This window comes from Halichoeres trimaculatus, unplaced genomic scaffold, assembly GCF_033239565.1.
Source record: "Halichoeres trimaculatus isolate MK-OKI-2021-1 unplaced genomic scaffold, fHalTri1.1 fHalTri1_scaffold_17, whole genome shotgun sequence".
NCBI lineage: Eukaryota > Metazoa > Chordata > Actinopteri > Labriformes > Labridae > Halichoeres > Halichoeres trimaculatus.
In genome coordinates, this window is record NW_027437195.1 from 10,919,473 (window position 1) to 10,931,208 (window position 11,736).

Consider the following 11,736-nt stretch of genomic DNA (forward strand, 5'->3'; position numbering starts at 1 on the left):
CCCTTTAACAAAACTTGTGTTTTTATCATCCCTTCCTCTCTTGATCTCTCTTCCCTTCCTCTGATCAATAGCATTGTTTGTTCCAGCAACACCTCCCAGTGTTTTCACTTGTCCCTCTCCACAGGACGGGAATTGGGCGTCCCATCCTGTGCGGTGGTTATGCTGTGAATCAGAAAAGCCAAATTAAATTGCCTAATTGGTTTCCTCAGGAAGAGTAAAACAGATTTAAATTGATTACCGGTAATGGCCTTTTGTAGAACCACATTGGCTTCTGCTGTTTGAGGAGGATTTAGCAAAACCAATTAATTTGCTTCACCTCTTAATGCGCCCTCCCTCTGTTTCCCTTTGTCTCTGTCTTCAAGCTTTTTCATCTTAGCTTTTTTCCCCACTGTCTAATGCTCTCCTTCATATGCACAAAAATAAAGGAAATGATAATGATAACGTCACTGGATAACAATCATTCAGGTCTAATTGGCTCAGTGCTGTCACATTGTGCTGTGCTATAAGACTGGAAGAGCTTTTTTTTGTACGTCTACTGTTATAAGATTCAGCAGACAAAAGAAATTATAAATCTCCCTTTCAATTACGTCGCTCGTGCCTGTTTGCCTCCCCTCTGCAGCTCTGGCTGGTGTCGCTGCCTCAGCTAAAAGAAGAAAAACTAAGATGTCAAGGTCACATTTTGTCACACAAGCTGATTAAATCCCTGTCTCTGGGTTTCTCCACCTCTCATCAAATATTATCACAACCAGACCTAATGTGACATTTAGAATGGGCAAAATTGCAAGCACTTAATGTGATTTCATTAATTACGTTTGGTAAAGAATTGTGTATGATTAAAAAAAGATGTCATTTAGCCCACAGATGAGTAGAACAGTCATTTCTTCTCCTATGACTTTTGTTGGCAATATCAGCTTTTTCTTCTGCTAATCATAAAATATCGAGAGCCAAATAAAGCGTACAGCATCATCTGTTACCATGATTTGCCAGAAAGAAAAGACAGATTGGGGTACTGAACTTTCTTCAGCTTCGCTGCATGCTGTAAAATTAAATTTAGTTAGGCTGAATAGCCCATGACAAATTGACTAAATAATTTCAAGCATTGTGAGTTCATTTATAGCCAACTTCATGGATTACAGAGGAGTGAGGCAACCTTCCTCCGCCTGAGGTTCAATAGAGATGTAAGAATAATGGCTTAAGTACTGCTGTTTAGTTGGATTACACGCAAAAACCCTGAAGCATCAGAAAGTACTGAAGAAAGAAAACAGAATTTTATTATGGCTTTACTTCACACTCTCATGGTAAAGCACAGGTTTGTTGATTTGTAGAACCTCAGAAACATCCCAACACCTGCTTGACCTTGAAGTGAATCTTTAAACAGTTTAATGAATGTTGAAAACTTGAGCAACCATCAAGAAGGAAAGAAGGTAGGGTCTGCAACCAAAGACATATTGGGACAGCTGAAAACTAAAAACCAAGCAGGCATCAGCACTTTAGCAGGGATGTAGGCCTTAGAATAACTGAATTACTGTGCCACACATCTATCCACCTTCCCCTACTTATCACCCAAGCCTCTTTGGGGGGTTATTGAGGCATTCCCAGGTGAGCAAGCCCAAAACACCTCAACATGCACCTAGGAGACACCCTCACAAGATGCCCAAACTACCTCATCAGACTCCCCTTGTTGCAGAGGAGCAGCGGCTCTACTTTGAGCCTCTCCCAGATGTCTTAGATCTGAGCCCCGTCTCTGAGGCAGAGCCCAGACACCTGGCAGAGAAGGCTGATTTCAGCTCCCTGTATTTGCTATTTTGTTCTTTCGGTCACTACTACACAGACCACAGGTGAGGATTGGTATGTAGACAAACTGGTGAATTTAGAGCCATGCCCTCTGACTCAACTCCCTCTTCACCACAACAGACAGGTATAGCGTCCACATTACTGCTAACACTGCCCCGATCTGTCCATCAGTCTTTCTCTCCATTCATTCGCTCCCATCAACAAGACTGAAATAATTAAACTCCTCTACTTTGAGCAAAGACTCTGTCCCTACCCAGAGTGGGCTGTCCACCCCTTTTCACCTGAGAACCATGGCCTCAGACATAGAGGTGCTGATCTTGGTGCTGCTTTCCACTCAGCTGCAAACCACCCCAGTGTGAGCTTGAGGTCAGTGTTTGACAAGGCCAATAGGACCACATCATCTGCATAAAGCTGAGCTGGGATCCTAAGACCCCTGAACCTGACTCCCTCCCTCTGGGTTTAGAAATCCTGTTAATAAAATGAGAAGAATCAGAATTGGCAGCCCCAGCAGAGTCCAACTCTGACTGGGAACTAGTTGAACTTAAAATATGAACCAAACTCTCGCTCCAGAAATACAGATATCAAACAACCCATGACAACAGGTCATCAACTCCATATTCCCAGAGCACCTCTTACAAGATACCTTTGGGGGGCAAAGTTAAAAGGTCAAAAGCCTTTTCCAGATCCACATAGCACATGTGGACTGGTTGGGCAAACACTCATGTCCCCTCTAGCACCCTTGAAAGGGTATACAGCCGGTCCAGTGTTCAGTCCATCAGGATGAAAACTGCAATGGTTCTCATGAATCATGTTACATGTTATTCTGTATTAAATAATCAGTACAGTAACAACCACCATCAATCACAGCCCAAATCAACATTCTCACAAACAACACCTGTAGACTTCAAAAACTAAAATTTAGGCAATTTTTACGTCTTATTTTAGTAAAAATTGTCTCTGAGTTATACGACCTACATTCCCCTGACAATTCCAGAAAAATCGTCTAATTTTAAGATATTATGAGACAAAAATGAAACCTAAATTTCATGAAAAGAGAGGGGGAAAATGGCAATGAGGTCCGTACCAGATTTTTTTTTTCTTAAATTAGACCATTGGTGTTTTTTTTTCTCTTTCCAAACAATTCAGCTGTCTTTTCGGCTTAATATCTTGTAATGGACATTTGACTGGGTTTGTTTGGTTAAATATGGCTCAAATTAAGTCTAATGGGATATTTTTTGACTACAAATATGACATTAACACTTCTTTAGTTTGAGATTTTTTTCAATGCAGAGTCATAAAATATTCTAGCAGACTGAAAAAAAGATTGCAAGAGTTCGAAGCTTAACTGTTAATCAAAACCATCTAGTGTTACCACATAACTCCTGCTAGTGAGCAGCTGCTGGAGCTGACAGTTAGTTTTTGTCCACGGCTTGTGATGAATGTGGCTTTCTTTGACCTCATGGCACTAATTTACTGTATAAATACAGCTTCAATGGACTAGCCTCCTTATCCTAATCTTCATTTTTAGCTTCTTGCTGTTGCTAAATGTGGGTTAGCATCACTTTAGCTGGAGTTAACAGTTTATGATAGTGGCAGCTGAATTCAACATCTCCCTTTTGTTTATTTTATTTTATTTTATTTTATTTTTCAGAACAGAACAGAAGTTGAGCTACAGGCAGTGGCGTGGACAGGAGTTGACTTGCAGCAGGACCTGAATTAGAGTGGACAGGCCACAAAGTCATTTTCCTAAATAGCACAATAGGATTTAGCATTTCAGTAGGCCTCCTGAAACAAAGACGTCCAGACTAATCAAACTACTATAAAAACAGGTTTATTAACATAAAAAAAGAAAATAAAAATAAAAAAAGGAACTTGATTGGCTAGGCCGAGGCTAGAAGTAGGCAGGCCTAGACCTAGCCAGGCCTACCCACAGATACAAGGCTTCACACAGGTGAAAATTTTATTGGCCACAATGCACTGTTGTTAGATTGAACACAACACCTGCAGATGAAAACTCTATACATAGCAAATAATTTAGTTTTTCGCATCTTAACCTGAAAGTTTATCCCTGAGTTATTCTGAAGCAGGTTTAACGAGACGTGTAATACCTATAACAATGCAGCACAAGCTTAGAAGATGTATTTCGATCAGTTATCTTACTCATCAGTTTTTTCTCTTCCAATCATTGCTTGTGACTACTTCTCATACCCCTGAATCACATGATAAATGAGAAATCATCTTGTTATTCATTCAGTGGATTTGAAAGCTGGTTTTTTAGAAAATTACCCTTCTCCCCTTTTCAGTATCATAATCTCAGTTATACGGAAACCCTCCCCAAAGATTGTGGAAGATCAGGTGTCACAATGGAAGGAAGTGACAGGAGGAGCGGTTGATCCTCAAAGCAGACCACTCTGCAAAAAATACGTAGCAAAGGTGATGGAGATCAGAATACATACTGCTGATACATTTTTCTGAAATCCATAAAAGCTTTTCAACCACAGCAGAGAGAGATTCAACCACTGAAGTGACTCTTCAGCTCTGTTATTGTGTTTCACCGTGTGTTCACTCCCCCGCCCCCAAGATCTGCTTTCACTTTTACATCTGAAGCAGAACACTAGCCTCCATATGAGGATTGAATCTAAAATAACCTTTTACAAACCACAGAAAGTAAAAGAAAATGAAGCTGTCTGAGAGGACAAGAGGACATAAAGTACACAGGCAGCGAGGAGTGACCAAAGAGAAGATATTCTTTCCAAAAAATATTTGAAGCCACAAACCATTTTGTTTTTTATTTCTGACCTGAGGTTTATAAGCGAGGAGTCTAAAATAGAGGCTAAATCTGAATTTGAACTAAACTTTTCCAACAACACTTTTGTTTGTCTTTCAGAATAAAAGTGGAATTATTTTATCTATAAACTCCAAACATGTCCTTCAGAAAACTTTTCAGCCTGTTAAAAGTAAGGGCATTTGTTGGACAAAAGTCTTTGCTTCAGGCATACCATTTGGAAATCCACATTTTAGGATGCTGGAACTTCTTTGTTTATGTACCATGAGCTGCTGGGCGTATGTTTGCAGTTGGATGTCAGCACATTTACCATCAGCCACATCTAAATGTAATGGAATGTGGGCAGGTGAATTGGCAAAGAGCTTTTTTCCACAGTAAATGTATCGGTTGACCTCTGACTTACTTAGATGTAAAAAGTAATGAATTCCCAGCATCAGGTGCAAAAAGTTACCAATGCATGTGCATACTGCTGTGGCAACAACCTACAGCTACAGCACTCATTCTCACTGTGGGTTGTTTGATATGCAGATAAAACTGCAGGTGATTCTGCCCTGGTGCAGTTTCCCCAGTGTGTTCCAAGGAAACATAAATAAACACTATTAATCTTTAGCACCCCTTATTAATTACAGCCTGAAGCAGATGATGATAAACACATCTATGTAATTTGTAAATGGCGACATACCCTGAAGCAAGGTTTCCACAGCCGAATGAAAAATCAACTATAATCTGAGACCCTGACAAATAACAAGTGATAATTTACTACAAGCGGTTAAAATCTGTCTGACAAGTGCATTTGTAATCACTGATTAACTCCTCTGTGTCAAACCTATTTCACTCAGCACCACCTAGAGGCTAAGTCCACAGCAACCAGCAGAGCCCCATGTAGCTGTAGACGACAGCATGACGCTTTGAGCTAATCCAATTTGAACATTCTAAAAACAATAATAAGAAATCAGCTCACAAGTTGAAGATTAACAGATCGTGTCAGTTATGTCCATCACCTAAAGATGCTATGAGGAGGACCTGTTTTGATTGTACTCCCTCGCCACCTTCTGGCCTGGAGTCTCTCACACACTGTAAATGACTTTTAACAAGGTGTGTGTTTGTTTTAGAATTAAATGGAGGTCAGAAAAAAATCTTTTTCAAGACAACTTTTTACTGGATAAAATGCCCAGAGGTAAGGTATTTATCAGTACAGATACGAAGTGCTGCGGTTTGAATCATAACAAGTAAACATTGTAGCACCTGGCTGTGCTATCACGGTGCTCCAACATATAGGCTAATGTGACAACAAGTAAACACTATCAGTTTGTATGTAGTTAAATAGTCGTCTATATTTAGTGCTACTGTCAGCCCTGTGCTACTGCTCTAAAACATGTCCCAATGTGTGATGTTAGTGAATACTGGTTACATCCTGCCAGTCATCTACCAACAGTGATGCCAGTAACGCGCTACCCATAGTAACGCGTTACTCTGATTTGACCACATTTTTCTGTAACAACAAATCTAACGCGTTACTATTTCCAAATCAGTAGTCAGATTAAAGTTAGCCAAGTCACTACTGTTCTGTCGTTACTGTTCTTTTCATTTTTCTTGTACATGTTTTTTTTCTTGCGTCTCAGTGACGGGGGTCGCATATTGATCACGTTTTCAGCACGAGGACAACTCAGGTGTAGCAGCCAGCGACACAATCGTTAACAACAGAAGCGGGGGCACGTTTTCTAGCTGGAAATACAGTCACTATGTTGAGCTTGTCAGATACAGATGACAGTGTTGCGGTTTGTTGTACACCCTGTGCTGGCAGTTTGCTTAAAATCCCTGACTGAAACATTTAGGAAACTATTCGAGAGAGATCAGCGCACTGCGGCCATAAAAGCTTGAGAAGTTGTTTGACTTTTACCTGGGGGAAAGGTGAGTCTGTCTTTCACTGTTACCTCCTCTATTCCAAGAGCTGAACCCTCTGTAGCAATAATCCATCCATCGAGGAGCAGAGCACCATCACGTAGGATGCATGCAACGATGCACCCGGTGACAATCAGGGGCGTGCCCAGACGTTTTAAACTTTGGTGCCTGAGTATATGGAGGACTAAAACCGCCAAAATTAAAAATAAATAAAAGTAAAAATAAAGACAGAAATAAAAAATATGTATATAAGGAAAGGATGTAAAGTATTGAGAACTATGTGAGCCTGCACTCTAGTAACATTTAGTTTTGCATATTGTATCACAAATACATGATCATTAGGCTATAGCTTTAACAAAAAAAAAGGAAAAAAGAAACTGATAAAAACCAAACTACAATTAAACAAACTGTTTAAAAAAAATCTAAAATTTAACTGAACAATGCTGTAGTGTGCCAAAAAAATAGTAGGCTACTGTAGAGCTTCTTTTAGTTGTATTTTGAATTTAAAAATGTATAAAATGATTTTTTTTGTTTGTTTGTTTTTAATTGTACAGTTAACATTTCACAACTACCAATGTCTGCATATTCCTTTAAAATAAAATATGTAGACTCAATTTATTATTCATTTTAACCTGCAGGTGTTGTTGGCAACTGCTGAATGTAACTAATAAAGTAACTTGTAATCTAACTTTGTTACTTCTAAATTCAAGTAATCAGTAAATTTACTTAGTTACTTTATAAAGGAGTAATCAGTAATTGGATTACTTTTTCAAGGTAACTGTGGTTACACTGTCCACCAAGCAACCGTAACCTCACTCTTCATTTTATTGATAGACTCTCAAGTTTGAACAGACCACTGCAGAATAACTGCCGACTAGCTGTGGGTTGGAATGGACTTAAGCAGAAAAGTTTCGCCCTTTTTAGCCTTTGGCTCGTGCCCTAACACTCTCCTGTCAAGCTTTCTTCTGTTCTCCTGTCCTTTTTAGGCTCCAGTGCCCACCATCACTACAAAATTAGCCACAGAAATAGTTTTCAGCAGAGGAAAACACGGATCTCTGTTTTATCTCCTCTCGCTACTAAACTTTGTCAGCCAGTGTGGTGTTGTCAGAGAGACTTAGACGTGCCTTAAATCAATCTTGTCCTGCTCAACCCAATCAGGAAGCTGAGAAATAGCATTTTGAAACAACCTTTAACCTGTAATATTGGTGCTTATAATCTCATTTTAAAGTGTAGATTACAATCGTGCATAAATCTAGAAGGGAGACTTTTTCAAGATTACTTTCAAACTCCTCACAGCCCCTTTATAGGGAGGTATTGTGGTTTGTTTGTTTTTTTGTTTGTTTTTTTCTTTTGTTTTGTTTTTTTGTTTTCTTTTGTTTTTTTTCTTTTGTTTTTTTTTTTGTAAAGAGATTTATGTTCCCTTTGGTACCCCCTGGTAGCTTGACATGATTTACAGCTCCAAACAATCCCTACATTTCTCACACTAGTGCTTTGTAAAATCCTTATTGAAACCTCTGTCTGAAAATCTTTGTTTCAGTAGCCATCTCCTTCAGTTACCTGGTTCCTTCTCTCTGATAGGCCTGTTTTATGGAGACCTGATTGGGGCAGAGCTTTATGTAGACCATGGTGTCTGAGGTCTCTCTTTAAGTCATACTGAATAGCAGGCTTGTGACAGAAGCCCTAAGGGGACATACACTTGCATATTTTGTTTACAGTGATTTCCTGTAAAAATGAAGGATTCCTGCTCTACCAGTTATTTTCTCAACATAAATTCATTTCATTGTTTTTTTTTTGTTTGTTTTTTTTTATCTAAAATTTTGAAAAAAATATTTCTACTCCCACTATGAGATAAAGAAACAACTTAGATTAAAGTGTTAGCTAACAGAGTTTAGTATAACATATAGATTCACATCCAGTTTGGGCTTCCATAGATTACAACTGCTAAGTAGTCCTTAAATCAAGTTAGCATTTAGCTTGATAAAAAGTTTAGGTAATTTTGCAGGTTCAAAATAAGGTCCCTTCATTAAGCTTAAGTCAATAGAGGCCTTGAATCAACTGATTTTTTTACAAGTCTGACATGGTTCCTGAGAAATTTGAGCATGATGTGGACCGACTACCACAAGCCAAATAAAACTGTACTATTGTTGGACTCATGGTATCAGCAATGACCAAGTAATATAAATGTGGGCAATAAACGAGCATGAAATCACAAAAATCTTCATGTTTTTTTATGTTAAACCTTTTATTTCTTTACAATTATTTACAACACTCATAAAAAAACTAATTCTATTAAAAGTGCATCAGGGCTCACACAGACTGCACCCTCCTACAACGGACGTATGGTACTTCCATAACTCAGTTTCTTTAATGAAATTACAGTAAATTATGTGCCATATTCTCCTCCTCACTGGAAGAAGCCTTGGACCTGGAAAACCAATAAACATGCACATAAATAACCAGTTAGTGCGCAATAAACCGCAGATTGTACACAGATTTTTTTAAACAGAGCTTTGAATAAGCGGGATATTGAGTTGGAGCTTGCCTGCTCAGACCAGAGGGTAGCTGGCTGCAGTGGCAATGCCACACTGGTTGTCCTTGTTTCTGGACATCATGATGTATCCCTTAGTTCCCCAGCTCAGACCCCAGCTACAGAAACACAGAATAAAAGAAACAATTAGCTGCTAAATGTAAAAACAAAACACAAACACACCAACAGGCATAAAAGTTATCATGGGCATAATGCTGGAAGTGATAGACTAGTAGCTATTCAGAGTAAGTTGGACATCCTCAGTGAGTTTCATTTCAGTTAAGCATTAAAAAGAAGCGCAACATAGCTTTATCTCTGCGCTGTTGTACAAGCTGGCGGGTATTAGCACGATAGCAGACCTGGATTTATGGCATGTCTTACCTGTTCTTGACCAGCCAGTAATCCTTTCCACTGTCAGTGCCATAGCCCACAGCCAGGACACCATGATCCAGCTCAGTGCTGCTGCAGTCTGGCTCATCATACACTCCTACAAACAGGGATCAGACAGTTACATTAAAAAAAAAGAAAAGGTATTTCCAGTTTCTACTTACAGGTTATTAAGAGGATTTCCTCACCTGACTCATAGAGCTGGAAGGACATTTGGGAGGCATCAATGCCCACAGACACAGGCCCAACAGTGGCCACAGCTTCTTTCAGGGCATCCTCATCACCTTCTTTCACATCCACGTAGCCAGTGCATGTGGCTCCTATGGTGGCAGGGTTAAAGCGACACTGACCATCCTGTAAAAAAATATGACAAGGTGAAAGAAACATTTGGTTAAAAGGGTCATTACACAAGTGAGAAGGTTGAAGGAAAGTGTAAGAGATGGGCTATAAGAAGTCTTTCTGATGTTGTCAAAGTTAAGGCTGCTGCATCTTTTGTCCACAAGATGGCAGTGTTATTCAGCTGTTCACTCAGGCCCTCCCAAAAGACAGAGAAATTCTCCTAACCTCAGCTTCATAAGGGTAGGAGTCCTCTGTGTCGATGCCTCCGTTGGCCTTGATGTACTGGAAAGCCTGGTCCATCAAACCTCCACTGCAGCCCATGTTTCCATAGTCACCAGAGCAGTCAACCAGCTGCTGCTCGCTCAGAGACACCAGCTTTCCTGTCTTCCTGAAGTTCTGACCCTCCAGGGAGCCGGTCTGAAAGAGGAATCCTCTCATCAGGGACCAGAGAACAGCTGTGTGAAGTCACAATGAGGAGACAGGACTTTGTTATTGGACTTACAGCACTGAAGGCCCAGCAGGAGCCACACTGCTTCTGATCCTTGACGTCAGTGACGTATCCCTTGTCTCTCCAGTCAACAGTGGCAGGCAGATCACCCAACTGAGGCAGATGGAAGAAAGTTGAGCCACTGCGAGAGGAATTGAAGGCACCCAAGCAGCCCAGGGAGATCAGGTGTTTGTACTCCTGGTTTTCCTGTCGAAGAGGGAACAAAATCAGGTGTCACTTGCTATTTTTTTAAAGATGTACAAAGAAAATGCTGAAAACTGGAAGAGGATGGTAGCAGAATCCTGATTTCCATGCATACCATGTCAGCAAAGTAGGTCATTCCAAGGCGGTAGGACTTGATACCCTGGTCGGCCATGATGTTGTGCACCAGCACCACTTTGCGGTTGTTGAGCCAGATTTGCCTGCGGAGGGACTCCTCTGATGGAGAGCTGTAGGTCCTTCCTGAAAAGTCATAAATAATTTGAATAAAAACACTGGGCCGTGGTCTTTGCTAAGTTTTCTTTTTATAAATCCTTTTACAAATTGTTTACTGTCCTGGATTCATGAACAAAGTTTTAGATCTAAGTTAAGAAGGTGTAAGGTAACAAACACCCATCTGACTTTTTAGCGTGTGATGTGTTAACCACTCCAAACTGATGTCGCACAGGTGGTATCTTCACCGGAAACCAAACACATACTGTATTTTGGAGATGTTAAAAAAAAAAAACCCACAAAGAAAGCTGTCTGACAAGTTTCTTACCAAACTTGAGTTTCCAGGCGTGGAACTCCAGGTCCTCCAGGGAGACACTAGCACAGCTGGCCACGGCCAGAGCAGCAGCAACAACCAGCAGCAGCTTCATCCTGACTGACACACACAAAGAGAAACACACAGATCCCTTGTGACAAGCAGGAAACCACTCAGGTTGAGACTGAACTCTTTCACTTTAGCTATGCTTCACAAAGTATTTCCCCTGCACGCTACTGTATCAAAACAACTTCCCACTCATCTTTTTAGCCTTGATGTCTAGTCTGCATGCAAGCGCCCTGCTAAACAGGAAGGTGTGTGCTGCTGGGTGTGCAGTAGCTGCTTACCTTTGTTGGAGTGTGGTGAAGTCTGAGGTGTAAGCACCTGTAGGTGATGCAGGGCTGTGACAGAGACCTGTTCTTATATAGCCGTCCTCAGTTATGACCTGCAGTGTGTTCAGTCAGGTGGATGTCAGCAGCTCGTAAAGTCAGAGAAGAGGAAAGAGTCAATGATTAAAGAAAGGAGGAGTTATCCTTTATGAGAAGTTCTCATGATGCCATTTCTGCTGGGAAACATGTCAGCAGAACTAGAAGTATTAGGACATGTGTGATTACTCAGTATATTTAATTGTGGTGAAATATATGATGACCACATGGGGACACACAGGCCATCCTTGTGTGTAGAAACACTCCTGAGGTTTGTGTAGATTCCTACTTATTCCTGTCGCACACACATGGATCCTTCTGAGAAAGCATAAATGAAGTAAGCAC

The 11,736-nt window shown here is 40.4% G+C and overlaps 1 protein-coding gene across 1 annotated transcript; it reads right to left on the reverse strand.

Annotated features, from left to right (window-relative positions):
- Nucleotides 1-9,027: 9,027 nt before the first annotated feature.
- On the reverse strand, nucleotides 9,028-11,335 carry ctsl.1 (cathepsin L.1). The gene is made up of 8 exons (XM_074691772.1): nucleotides 11,314-11,335; nucleotides 10,982-11,086; nucleotides 10,541-10,683; nucleotides 10,237-10,428; nucleotides 9,960-10,151; nucleotides 9,584-9,749; nucleotides 9,390-9,495; nucleotides 9,028-9,127 (listed from the first exon to the last, which is right to left on the reverse strand). The coding sequence occupies exons 2-8, from the start codon at nucleotides 11,079-11,081 to the stop codon at nucleotides 9,028-9,030; spliced, it is 999 nt and encodes a 332-aa protein (XP_074547873.1). The 5' UTR covers nucleotides 11,082-11,086; nucleotides 11,314-11,335.
- Between the last annotated feature and the right edge of the window lie 401 nt (nucleotides 11,336-11,736).

Excerpts from the sequence above, each read along its gene's own strand:
- ctsl.1 (XM_074691772.1), bottom strand. The coding sequence starts at position 11,081 with ATGAAGCTGCTGCTGGTTGTTGCTGCTGCTCTGGCCGTGGCCAGCTGT. Across the intron at positions 10,429-10,540 it reads TGACCTACTTTGCTGACATG|GAAAACCAGGAGTACAAACA; the intron begins GTATGCATGGAA and ends CCTCTTCGACAG. Across the intron at positions 9,128-9,389 it reads TACTGGCTGGTCAAGAACAG|CTGGGGTCTGAGCTGGGGAA; the intron begins GTAAGACATGCC and ends GTGTTTCTGTAG.